General features: G+C 52.2%; 2 protein-coding genes across 3 annotated transcripts in view; both read left to right on the top strand.

Moving 5' to 3' along the window:
* Window positions 1-3666: 3666 nt before the first annotated feature.
* LOC144733198 (uncharacterized) overlaps window positions 3667-13631 on the top strand; it is a 17709-nt gene continuing 7744 nt past the window's right edge. The window contains exons 1-2 of the mRNA XM_078614990.1: window positions 3667-3675; window positions 4072-5062. Coding sequence (XP_078471116.1) covers window positions 3667-3675; window positions 4072-5062 — 1000 coding nt within the window. The remainder of the gene's footprint in view (window positions 3676-4071; window positions 5063-13631) is intronic.
* Window positions 7374-12577, top strand: LOC144733123 (uncharacterized). 2 transcript variants are annotated; one of them, XR_013588312.1, is made up of 3 exons: window positions 7374-7856; window positions 9703-10978; window positions 11696-12577. XR_013588312.1 is itself a non-coding variant. In XM_078614888.1 (2 exons), the coding sequence occupies exons 1-2, from the start codon at window positions 7622-7624 to the stop codon at window positions 10860-10862; spliced, it is 1395 nt and encodes a 464-aa protein (XP_078471014.1). In that variant the 5' UTR covers window positions 7374-7621; the 3' UTR covers window positions 10863-12577. The 2 variants fall into 2 exon arrangements, 1 of the variants encoding a protein (XP_078471014.1); XM_078614888.1 differs by having other exon boundaries at window positions 9703-12577.

The raw sequence follows: 13631 nt of genomic DNA, 5'->3' as shown, positions 1-13631 counted from the left end.
ACACACAGAGACACACACAGAGACACAGAGAGACACACACAGAAAGACAACACAGAGAGAGACGCACAGAGACACACAGAGAGAGACACACACAGAGAGAGACACGCACAGAGACACGCACAGAGACACACAAAGAGAGACACACAGAGAGAGACACATACAGAGACACACACACAGCGACACACAACATAGACACACAGAGAGAGACACACAATATAGACACAGAGAGAGAGAAAACACTTAAATGAAACAAACTCTGGATTCACATCACGACAATTCGCTGATTTGTCCACCAGGTGGCAGACAGAGCTCGAGTTTGAGTCTGGGTTGGTTCTGACCTGAGACTCTCATGCAGAGAGACACACACAAAGACACACACACAGAGACACACAACATAGACACACAGAGAGATACAACACAGAGAGACACACACAGAGAGACACACAGAGACACACAGAGAGACACACATAGACACACAGAGAGAGACACACACATAGACACACAGAGATAGACATCACAGAGAGAGACACACAGAGAGACACAGAGAGAGACACACAGAGACACACAGAGAGAGACACACACATAGACACACAGAGAGAGACATCACAGAGAGAGACACACAGAGACACACAGAGAGACACACACATAGACACACAGAGAGACACAACACAGAGAGACACACAGAGAGAGACACACACAAAGAAACACAGAGAGAGACAACACATAGACACACAGAGAGACACACACATAGACACACAGAGAGAGACACACAGAGACACACAGAGAGGGGATCCTGAAAAACACAAACCCGCGTTTCACGTTAACATTGACATCCTAAACAGATGCCCTACGTCCACACAGCCACCTCCTGTTTACTGTAGAGCCTGACATCAAGGAATGAACAAATACCTACAATTCTAGATTTGAAGCTTTCGTGACTGCAAGGATTCATATTTTTGGGTTTTTTCGGTAAAGTCACGTGGGTGAAAATTTTAAATTAATAAAAGTAAAATTACCGGAAAAACCCAACAATGTAAATACTGTACCTACACACGGAGAATGGTGCACAAACAGGGTTATCTATGGAGCCTATTTGCCGATATCGAAATTTTGAACAAATTAAGAAGAGGCTTTGGGGCTGTCCATAAATGACGTCACGCGATTTTGGACGATTTTTTACCCCCCCCCCCCTTCGTCACACGGCCTCACAAAAAGTCAGACCCCCCCCCCCTCAAATATGACGTCACAAAGCTCTGCCCCCCCCCCCCAAAAAAAATAAAACATGCTTCAAATCGCTTTAAACTATTGTCATTGTAGTGCGTATTTAATGTGGCGCTGCACTCTGATGTTGTAGGAAAATACTTTTATGAAAAAGTTTATTTTATTAAGTAGAACGTGTTGTCTATATTTATTTAAAGTTGCGCATTTTGATGTGACGTCACATTTCTCAACCCCCTCCCCCCCTCGTCACACATCGTCACAAATGTCTGACCCCCTCCCAAACCCCCCTAGTGTGCGTGACGTCATTTATGGACGGCCCCTTTATCCTTTTCGGAAGTTAAAATCGGAGATGTTTAGATGTTCAAATACCAAACAGATACCTATTGCAAGGCATCACTGCTCAACCAGAGATATTCATGCTTTGAAACTTGCATTGCCTTGGTACTGTTAAGCCTATTCCTATTTTTTATGTATCACAAACAGGGCTCGTTAAACTGGACAAGGACAGACTCCACCAAATGACAAAGCCACTCTCTGCAGGTCTAGCAGCTAAACAAATGGTTAAATAATCTTCAACAACTCCTGTTTTTGAACTCTGAATAAACTCAACTTTGTATTTTACCAGGTAAGACCCATTTGGCTATGTCGCTCTTTTCGATTTAAAGCTTCTTTCGTGACTGCAGGGATTCATCTTCTTGGTTCTTTCGGTAAAGTCATCACGTAGAAGGGAAATAATAAAATAATAAAAATAAAACATAATAAATTAATTCTCACGACGATTCGGCCACAACGCAAGCAGCCGTCCTCAGGTGAAGAACAGGTCTGTCGGAAAGACAGCGTCTGAATGAAACACCACCAGGCTTGGCAGCGTATATTTAAGCTGGGATGGAGGGCGGAAGAGCGCCTTGACAAAAGAATTAGGGGAAAAAACGGTGATCTAATCTCCCAACCCCAGGAACAGGTTTGCAGATTTGCTGAGCATTTATGTGACGTCCTGGGGGAGAGGGTTTAACAGCAGAGGTCTCACTCCGAATCAGTCGAGCGGCAATATCTTTTCATCGGTTGCGTAACGCTGTGTGGAAGCTACCTGGTCTGTCGCTCCGCACGAAGCTTCAGGTCTTCTCGGCCACAGTCGTTCCCTCCCTTCTCTACGCTTGCGAAACGTGGACCCCCCTAATGGAGCATCTTCGCCGGTTGGAAACATTTAGGCTGGCCCGCCTACGATCCATCCTGGGTTTAACCAGGCTGGATTGTGTGAGGAGCTCACAAATCCTCGAAAGATCTGGGCAAAGTCCCATCGGTGAGCTCCTCCGGCAGGCAAGGCTGCGTTGGCTGGGTCATGTAGCCCGCATTCCCAGCCACCGCATGCCTAAACAGCTTTTGTTCGGCCTGATCGAGTGGGTTAAACGGGCGCGGCACGGGCTAGAGAAGAGATGGAGTGATGTGGTACAGGAGGACGTGGAGCTGAGTGGACTTGCCGATGACTGGTACCAGCGGTGTCAAGATCGGCCTCAGTGGAGGAGGCTCGTGAAGGACGCTACTGGGCAGTTGGAGGCAGTCGCCCTCCAACAACAACGGAGGGCGGAGGAGCGACGCTCACAACAACGAGCGGAGCGCCGGGTGGCTAAAGCACGGCAAGTTGACACAGTAGGGGGCACAGGTGGTGCATCAGCCAGTAATCTCGGTCGTCTCAGTCAGTCGACCCGTGGCACCTGCTGGGTCTGCCCCGTGAACTCCTGCCAGCGGGCGTTCGACACTTCACGTGGCCTCAAGGTGCACCTAGCCTGGCACAAGCGTCGTGGTGACGTCACCTTCACTTAGTGGCGAATGGCGGTTGTTGTTGTGCCTGTGTGTGTGTCTGTGTATGTTTGTCTGTATGTGTGTTGGTCTGTGTGTTTATGTGTCTGTCTGTGTCTGTGTGTAGGGGAGTGGTGGGTGTAGTGGTTAGCGCTACGCTGCACTACGAACCTGGCGTCCTGAGTTCGATTCCCGCTCACGGCCAACACCAGTGATGATTATCTGAACTGGTCCCGGGCCTCCCCTAGGTCGACTCAGCCTCAAATGAGTACCCGGTGCGGTGTGTAGTGAACATCGTCACTGGGGAGACAAAGGCGGCCGGGCGTGGTGCTGGCCACCCACCCCCTCGTGTGCCGTGCCGGCCTTCATAGGTGCTACTCGCTAACAGCACTTGCCCCTACAGTCTGTTACGGCTGTACGGGACATCTTTGTCTTTGTATCTGTGTATCAGCACTTGCCCCAACAGCCCTGCTAGAGGCTACCCGGGTGAGCTTTGTCTTTGTCTGTGTGGTGCTGGAGACGAAAAACAGAAATCCTCACACACGCCGGTTCCCGCCGGTTGGAGCTCACACAGACAAAGACAAAGATCCCCCAGGTACCCTCTAGCAGGGCTGTAGGGGCAAGTGCTGTAAACACGTACAGACAAAGATGTCCCAGGTAGCCTCTAGCAGGGTTGTAGGGGCAAGTGCTGTAAACACGTACAAATAAAGATCCCCCAGGTAGCCTCTAGCAGGGCTGTAGGGGCAAGTGCTGTAAACACGTACAGACAAAGATCCCCCAGGTAGCCTCTAGCAGGGCTGTAGGGGCAAGTGCTGTAAACACGTACAGACAAAGATCCCCTAGGTAGCCTCTAGCAGGGCTGCAGGGGCAAGTGCTGTTACACACAGCCTATGAAGGCTACCGGCACTGTGGCACACACAGAGGGGGTGGGTGGCCAGCACCACGCCCGGCCGCCTTTGTCTCCCCAGTGACGATGTTTACTACACACCGCACCGGGTACTCATTTGAGGCTGAGTCGACCTAGGGGAGTCCCAGGACCAGTTCAGATAATAGACACACACACACACAGACACACACACAGACACACAGACACACACACAGACACACACACAGAGACACACACAGACACACACACAGAGACACACACAGACACACACACACAGACACACACACAGACACACACACAGACAAAGAGACACAGACACACAGAAAAAGATACACACACAGACACACACAGACACACACACAGACACACACACAGACACACACACACACAGACACACTACACACACACAGACACACACACACACAGACACACACACACAGACACACACACACCCACACACACACAGACACACACACAGACACACTACACACACAGACACACACACACACTACACACATACAGTCACACAAAGAGACACACACACACAGACACACACACTACACACTACACACACTACACACACTGACACACACACAGACACACACACACTACACACACACAGACACACACACAGTCACACAAACAGACACACACACAGACACACACACACTACACACACACACTACACACACACAGACAAACACTACACACACACAGACACACACACAGACACACACAGACACACACACACTACACACACACAGACACACTACACACACACACAGACACACACTACACACACAGACACACACTACACACACACAGACACACACACACAGACACACACACAGACACACACACCCACACACAGACACACAGACACAGACACACACAAACAGACACAGACACACACACACTACACACACTACACACACACACAGACACACACACAGACACACACACACACTACACACATACAGACACACACAGACACACACACACACTACACTACACACACTACACACACTACACACCCAGACACACACACTACACACACACACCCTACACACGCTACACACACAGACACACTACACACATACACACACACAGACACACACACTACACACACACACAGACACACACACACAGACACACACACTACACACAGACACACTACACACACAGACACAAACACACAGTCACACACACTACACACACAGACACACACACACACTACACACAGACACACCCACACATAGACACACTACACACACTAACACACACACAGACGCACACACTACACACAGACACACTACACACACAGACACACACACACAGACACACACTACACACACAGACATACACAGACACACACACACACTACACACACACTACACACAGACACACCCACACACAGACACACACACACTACACACACACACTACACATACACTACACACACAGACACACACACTACACACACACAGACACACACACGCACAGAGTTTCGCTCGCCGTGTCTACGTGACGGACGTGACATCGCCACGCGATCGGGGGCTCGGAGGTGGGGCCATAAATATCGTAAGTATTGCGATATCGTGGGTTTTCGCGATATCCTGGGTTATCGCGATATCGTGGGTATCCCGATATCCTGGGTTATCGCGATATCGTGGTTAACCCGATATCCTGGGGCGCCCCTATATCGTGGGGCATCTCGATATCGTGGGTATCGCGATATCGTGGGTATCGCGATATCGTGGGTATCGCGATATCGTGGGTATCGCGATATCGTGGGTTATCTGTGTGTGTGTAACAGCACTTGCCCATACAGCCCTGCTAGAGGCTACCTGGGGGAGCTTTGTCTGTGTGTGTGTAACAGCACTTGCCCCTACAGCCCTGCTAGAGGCTACCTGGGGGATCTTTGTCTGTGTGTGTAACAGCACTTGCCCCTTCAGCTTTGCTAGAGGCTACCTGGGGGTATCTTTGTCTGTGTGTGTGTAACAGCACTTGCCCCTACAGCCATGCTAGAGGCTACCTGGGGTAGCTTTATCTGTGTGTAACAGCACTTGCCCATACAGCCCTGCTAGAGGCTACCTGGGGTATCTTCGTCTCTGTGTGTGTAACAGCACTTGCCCCTACAGCCCTGCTAGAGGCTACCTGGAGTATCTTTGTCTGTGTGTGTAACAGCACTTGCCCCTACAGCCCTGCTAGAGGCTACCTGGGGGATCTTTGTCTGTGTGTGTGTAAAAGCACTTGCCCCTTCAGCCTTGCGAGAGGCTACCTGGGGTATCTTTGTCTCTGTGTGTGTAACAGCACTTGCCCCTACAGCCCTGCTAGAGGCTACCTGGGGGAGCTTTGTTTGTGTGTGTAACAGCACTTGCCCCTTTAGCCTTGCTAGAGGCTACTTGGGGGATCTTTGTCTTTGTGTGTGTAACAGCACTTGCCCCTACAGCCTTGTTAGAGGCTACCTGGGGTATCTTTGTCTGTGTGTGTGTAAGCACTTGCCCCTGCAGCCTTGCTAGAGGCTACCTGGGGGATCTTTGTCTGTGTGTGTAACAGCACTTGCCCCTACAGCCCTGCTAGAGGCTACCTGGGGGATCTTTGTCTGTGTGTGTGTAACAGCACTTGCCCCTTCAGCCCTGCTAGAGGCTACCTGGGGGATCTTTGTCTGTGTGTGTGTAACAGCACTTGCCCCTTCAGCTTTGCTAGAGGCTACCTGGGTGTAGCTTTGTCTGTGTGTGTGTAACAGCACTTGCCTCTACAGCCCTGCTAGAGGCTACCTGGGGTAGCCTTGTCTGTGTGTGTGTAACAGCACTTGCCCCTACAGTCCTGCTAAAGGCTACCTGGGGGAGCTTTGTCTGTGTGTGTAACAGCACTTGCCCCTGCATCTTTGCTAAAGGCTATCCGGGTGAGCTTTTCCTTTGTCTGCTCCTCTCTCACCCCCCCCCCACACGTGATGCCCCCCCCTTCACCCCCCCAACTCCCCATTGGCCAACGCCAGGGCAGGGGGGCTCGCTCACGATCCCAGCTCTCTGATTGGTTATCATCCCCACTCCTCACTTGTTGTCACCCGCGGGGGTTGAGAGGGAGGGGCCGTTGTGGATCCCAGCTCTCTGATTGGTTGTCCCCACCCCCCACCCCACACTGTTGTCACCCGCGGGGGTGGGAGGAAGGGGGGGGGAGACCATTCTGGAGTGAGTCTCGCGCACGATCCCAGCTCTCTGATTGGTTCTCCCAACCCCCCACTGTTGTCACCCGCGAAGGTGGTAGGGGAGGGGCACCCGTTCTGGATCCGAGCTCTGTGATTGGTTCTCCCCACCCACACCCCCCACTTGTTGTCACCCGCGGTGGTTGGGAGGGAGGGGCCGTTCTGGATCTGAGCTCTCTGATTGGTTCTCCCCCCTCCCCAAGCCACCTCCCCCCACTCTGTCGTCACCAGCCAGGGGGGGTATATAAGGCGGAGAGACTCGCCGTTACGCGACATTCGTCCTGAACGCGCTGCGGCTCGGCAAAGAAGTTAAAGACTAAAATTAACGCGATCGTTACCGAATTAACGCGACGGATTTTCGCGCACGAAAGCGCAACGTTCCGCTTCGCCGACGCAACGGGATCGCTTACTTTTTTAGTTTTTTTTTAAGACCACGCGCCGATCCGAGTAATCGACCGAGAGCATTTTTTTCATTTATCCCAAAAAAACAAATCTCCCCCCCCCAAGCAATGTGCATCGTTTGCGGGCCCTCGGAGCCGCCGCCTCCGTGCGGGTCCGTGCCGAGCCGAGAGCGCAGCGTGTTCGGCAAGCTGACGACGGAGCCACAGCCGCAGGAAGACGAGGACTGCTGTCCTGTCGAAGGTGACGAGGCGGTGGTGGTGGTGGATGAGGTGGAGGAGGATGATGATGATGAGGTGGTGGCGGCGAGGGAGATGAGGAGGTGGTGGTGGGACAGGCGGCGAGGTGAGAATGGTGCACACACACAGACACACACACACAGAGACACACACACACAGAGACACAGACAGACACACACACACAGAGACACACACACAGAGACGCACAGAGACACACACAGACACACACAGAGACACACACACAGAGACACACAGACAGACACACACACACAGAGACACACACACAGAGACACACACACAGAGACACACACACAGAGACACACACACAGAGACACACACACAGAGACACACACACAGAGACACACACACAGAGACACACACACAGAGACACACACACAGAGACACACACACAGAGACACACACACAGAGACACACACACAGAGACACACACACAGAGACACACACACAGAGACACACACACAGAGACACACACACAGAGACACACACACAGAGACACACACACAGAGACACACACACAGACACATTTAGATGATGACGATTTGTGATTGCCAGATCCCAAATGGTTAAAGAGCGAGGCAGCAGCAGCTTAGACCTGGTAAGGTACAACGTAGTTTAGTCTACGTCTCTGTGGGTCTCTGTGTGTCTCTGTGTGTCTCTGTGGGTCTCTGTGTGTCTGTGGGTCTATGTGGGTCTCTGTGTGTCTCTGTGGGTCTCTGTGTATCTCTGTGGGTCTCTGTATCTCTGTGGGTCTCTGTATCTCTGTGGGTCTCTGTGGGTCTCTGTGTATCTCTGTGGGTCTCTGTGTATCTCTGTGGGTCTCTATGGGTCTCTGTGTATCTTTGTTGGTCTCTGTGGGTCTCTGTATCTGTGTGTATCTCTGTGGGTCTCTGTGTATCTCTGTGGGTCTCTGTGTATCTCTGTGGGTCTCTGTGTATCTCTGTGGGTCTCTATGGGTCTCTGTGTATCTCTGTGGGTCTCTATGTATCTATGGGTCTCTGTGGATCTCTGTGTATCTGTGTGGGTCTCTATGGGTCTTTGTGTATCTCTGTATCTCTGTGGGTCTCTGTGTATCTCTGTGGGTCTCTGTGTATCTCTGTGGGTCTATGTGGGTCTCTGTGTGTCTCTGTGGCTCTCTGTATCTCTATGTGTATCTCTGTGGGTCTCTGTGGGTCTTTGTGTATCTCTGTGGGTCTCTGTGTATCTCTGTGGGTCTCTATGTATCTATGGGTCTCTGTGGATCTCTGTGTATCTGTGTGGGTCTCTATGGGTCTTTGTGTATCTCTGTGTATCTCTGTGGGTCTCTGTATATCTCTGTGGGTCTCTGTGTATCTCTGTGGGTTTCTGTGGGTCTCTGTGTATCTCTGTGTGTCTCTGTGTGTCTCTGTGGGTCTCTGTGTATCTCTGTGGGTCTCTATGGGTCTCTGTGGATCTTTGTGTATCTCTGTGTATCTCTGTGCGTCTCTACGCTTCTGACAAAAGAACGGCTATATAGCCGTTCAGTGGTGGAGCCCTTGCACCTGGAAAGATAAGTTTAGTTAATAGTTTAATTGACAGCTTAGATGACAGCTTAGATGACAGCTTAGATGACAGCTTAGATGACAGCTTAGATGACAGCTTAGATGACAGCTTAGTTTACAGCTTAGTTTAGAGTTTAGTGGATTGTTTAGTTTCGACTGACTGCGATGGCTGTCCTGATGCACCACCACATGACACCACCACCACAACCACTACCCCCACAACCACCACCTGACACCACCACCACCCCCACAACCACCACCCACATCACCCACCAACCACCACAACCACCCTCACACCACCACCCACCCCCTATTGCGATCGATATCATGGAGGGAAGAACAAAAATTACTCGAAGCGTATTGAAAATGAACGAACATCTTGAAATATATTCCATGTTTCTTTTTCCCCTGTAGCGTCCCCTCCGCCACAGCAGCTGCCTGAGCAGCAGCTACCACAGCAGCAGCTACTACAGCAGCAGCTACTACAGCAGCAGCAGCTGCCGCAACAGCAACTACTACAGCAGCAACAGCTGCAACAGCCGCAACAGCATCTGCACGTGGCTCCCCTGTGGGTAGGCGACTTCTCCTCCTGGTCATCGTCCTCCTCGTCCTCCTCATCGGTGGCGGTCGACGGCGAGGAGGTGAAGGAGGTGAAGGAGGTGGAGGCGGTGGAGGAGGCCGCTTGCCATGGAAGCTCCGTGGACAAGCGGGAAGAGGAGGAGGCGGTGGAGGAGGAGGAGGTTGAGGAGGTCTCCGTCCCTCAGCTGTGCCGCCTCATCGAGTCGTCGCTGTCGGCCGCCAAGGGGCCGCGCCTGCGCTGCTCCCGCCTGCTGGCGCCGCTGGGCCTGCTGCGCCGGGCGGCCCTGGCCCTCGCCGCGGCCTCCGCCTCGGAGCCGTGCGGCCTCCGCGGGGCCCTCGTCGAGATCTCCGTGTCGCCCGCCGCCTCCTCCTCCTCCTGGCGCAGCAGTCACCAGGACGACGAGGAGGAGGATGAGGAGGACGATGATGAGGAGGATGACGATGACGAAGATGGCAGCTGCCGGTCGGCGAAGCGGAGGGCGGCCGCCGTCACGTGGGTCATGCCTCGCCTGGGCGGGCCTGAGCCTAGGGCTAGGCGCGGGCCTAGGCGCGAAGGAGCCGGGGAGGTGGCGTCCGACGACGGAGATTCGGGCTGCTTCGGTGGCAGCGGTGATAGCGACGGCAGCGTGGGCGGGAAAACGACGGCCGGAAGATTTGGCTTGTTTGGCGGGGGCAGCATCAGCGGCAGCATCAGCGGCATCAGCGGCAGCATCAGCGGCAGCTCCACCGACGAGCCCGACCAGGACACGCTGGAGCACCCCCCGGCGGCGGTGGAGGCCACGTTCCGCCTCACGCTGGAGCTGAGCGAGGAAGGCCCCGGACTGGCGGAGCGGGGCCTGGCGGGCCTTCGGAGCCTTCTGTCGCCTGGCGGCGGGGCGGGGGCAGCGGCAGCACGCAGGGGCACGGTGCGCCTGGCCCCGGCGCTCCGCGTGACCAAGCAGCGGCTGTACCAGCGGCGGCAGTGCCATCAGCGGCACCGGGAGGAGGAGGATTAGGGGGGGGGGGAGTCGCGATGGAAGTTGGGTGGGGTGGATTGGGTGCGAGTGTGTGCACCGTGCGTGCGTAGCCATCCGTGTCGGTCAATGCATGGACTTGTTTGGTACCGTACGGAGTCTGAATGGATGTCTTCTCGACAGACCTGTTCTCCACCTGAGGACGGCTGCTTGCGTTGTGGCCGAAACGTCGTGAGAATTATGTTTTATTTGTATTATTTTTTATTACTTCCATTCTACGTGATGACTTTACCGAAAGAACCAAGAAGATGAATCCCTGCAGTCACGAAAGAAGCTTTAAATCGAAATTTCTTTGGTACCGTACGTAGCCAACCATGATGATACACTACGTAGCGACACTGCACCACTGGTGGTTGGGGTAGGGGTGGTGAGGGCGGCGGGCGTGGTGCTGGCCACCCACCCGACCAACCCACCTCTCTGTGCCTGTGGCCACAGGGACGTTGGGTGGTGCTGCTACAAGCAGCAGCAGCAGGACTTGCCACCGCAGCCTGTTAAGAGGCCGCACGGGGCAGCTTCGTCTCTGTTGTGTTGTGTGCGGTGTAAAATCTCTAATTGAAGCTTTCGTGGCTGCAGGAATTCACATTCTGTGGGTCTTCCGGTGAAGTCACTTAAGACGAGATAATGGATAAAAATGGTTATCTTCTTTGAACCTATCTCCGTGACCTTTACCGAAAGACCCATGAATGTCTTCTTGGTTCTTTCGGTAAAGTCGTCACGTAGAAGGGAAATAATAAAACGATTAAAAAAAACAATAAAATACAACTCTCACGACGTTTCGGCCACAACGCAAGCAGCCGTCATCAGGTGAAGACCAGGTCTGTCGGGAAGACGGGAGTCTGAGAATTATTTTATTATGTTTTATTTTTATTATTGTATTATTTCCCTTCTACGTGACTTTACCGAAAGAACCAAGAAGATGAATCCCTGCAGTCACGAAAGCTTTAAATCGAAACCCATGAGTGTGTGTGTGTAGTTGTAGCGTTTAGTCACATTGTTTTTGGTACATTCAATGCAAAGTCACGTTTTCTACTCCTGGAGTGAGTGTGTGTGTCGTGCGTGTGAGGTGTATCTGCACGTGTCCATCATATGTTTAGCCTGTTAAGAGGCCGCACGAGGGCATCTTCGTCTTTGTTGCGTGTTCAATACGATGGAGGTGTGCAAGTGAGGCGTGTCGTCACTTTTTTTTGGTACATTCAATGCAAAGTCGCGTTTTCTACTCCTGGAGTGTGAGTGTGTGGTGTGTGTGAGAGTATCTGTGCATGTCCATATGTTTACACATTTGGGGAGCGGTGGTGTAAGTGTAATCGGGTTAGCGCTACGAACCCGGCGACCCGAGTTCGATTCCCGCTCTCGGCCACCACCACCACCACCACCGCCGCCGGTCGACAATTATCTGAACGGTTCCTGCTGAACCTCTTCCCCCGTAAGTCGGTGGCGGTGGTGGCGGTGGATAGAACATCGCTGGCACTGGGGGAGAGACAAAGGCGGGCAGACGTGGTGGTGGTGCTGGTAGCCACCCACCCCCTCGCCGCGGTGTGCCGCTAGCCGCCGCCAAGAGCCACTTTGATAGGACGTGTCGGTCCGAAGCGTTACGGTGTGATGGGTGGCGGGGCAGCTTTCGTCTTCGTAATACGTCGACGTGAAGAAAAGTCTCGGGGGGTTTTTTACGGAATAAAAACAAAACTTGACAAGTCTGACGCCAAGTGTGTGTGTGTGTCTTTGTCTCAAGTAGATATCATTTATGAGTATAAGAAATGGATCTTGACTTAAAGCCTTCGTCAATGCAGGAATCCATATTCTTGGATAGATAGGCTCTTTGAACCTCTAACTACGGGACTTTATCTTCTTGGTTCTTTCGGTAAAGTCACGTAGAAGGGAAGTAATAAAATAATAAAAATAAAACAATAAAATAAAATAATTCTGTGAGAATTAGAGAATTATTTTATTGTATTATGTTTTATTTGTATTATTACTTCCCTTCTACGTGACTTTACCAAAAGAACCAAGAAGATGAATCCCTGCAGTCACGAAAGCTTTAAATCGAAATAGAAGGGAAGTAATAAAATAATAAAAATAAAACCTAATAAAATAATGTGTGTGTGCTGTTACACACACACAGACAAAGATCCCCCAGGTAGCCTCTAGCAGGGCTGTAGGGGCAAGTGCTGTCAGCGAGTAGCAGCGTCTATGAAGGCTACCGGCACTGTGGACACACACAGACACACACACAGACACACACACAGACACACACACAGACACACACACACAGACACACACACACAGACACACACACAGACACAGACACACAGACACACACACACAGACACACACACAGACACACACACATACACACACACAGACACACACACACAGACACACACACACAGACACACACACAGACACAGACAGACACACACAGACACACACACAGACACACACACACAGACACACAGACACACACAGAGGGGGTGGGTGGCTACCAGCACCACCACCCCCGGCCGCCTTTGTCTCTCCCCCAGTGCCAGCGATGTTCACTCAATCACCGCCACCACTACTACCACTACACCAACACCACTACACCACCACTACACCACCACCATCACCACCACACCACCACCACTACATCACCACCACCACCACTACACCACTACTACACCACCACTACACCACCACTACACCACCATCACTACACCACCACCACCACTACACCACCACCACTACACCACCACTACTACACCACCACTACACCAC

The sequence above is a fragment of the Lampetra planeri genome, chromosome 45 (genome assembly GCF_965212315.1).
Source record: "Lampetra planeri chromosome 45, kcLamPlan1.2.h2, whole genome shotgun sequence".
Classification (NCBI taxonomy): domain Eukaryota; kingdom Metazoa; phylum Chordata; class Hyperoartia; order Petromyzontiformes; family Petromyzontidae; genus Lampetra; species Lampetra planeri.
This window is presented reverse-complemented; position numbering and strand designations above follow the sequence as displayed.

Coding starts and splice junctions, on each gene's coding strand:
- LOC144733123 (XM_078614888.1), top strand. CDS start 7,622: ATGTGCATCGTTTGCGGGCCCTCGGAGCCGCCGCCTCCGTGCGGGTCC. Junction 7,857..9,702: donor GTGGTGGGACAGGCGGCGAG/GTGAGAATGGTG, acceptor TTTCCCCTGTAG/CGTCCCCTCCGCCACAGCAG.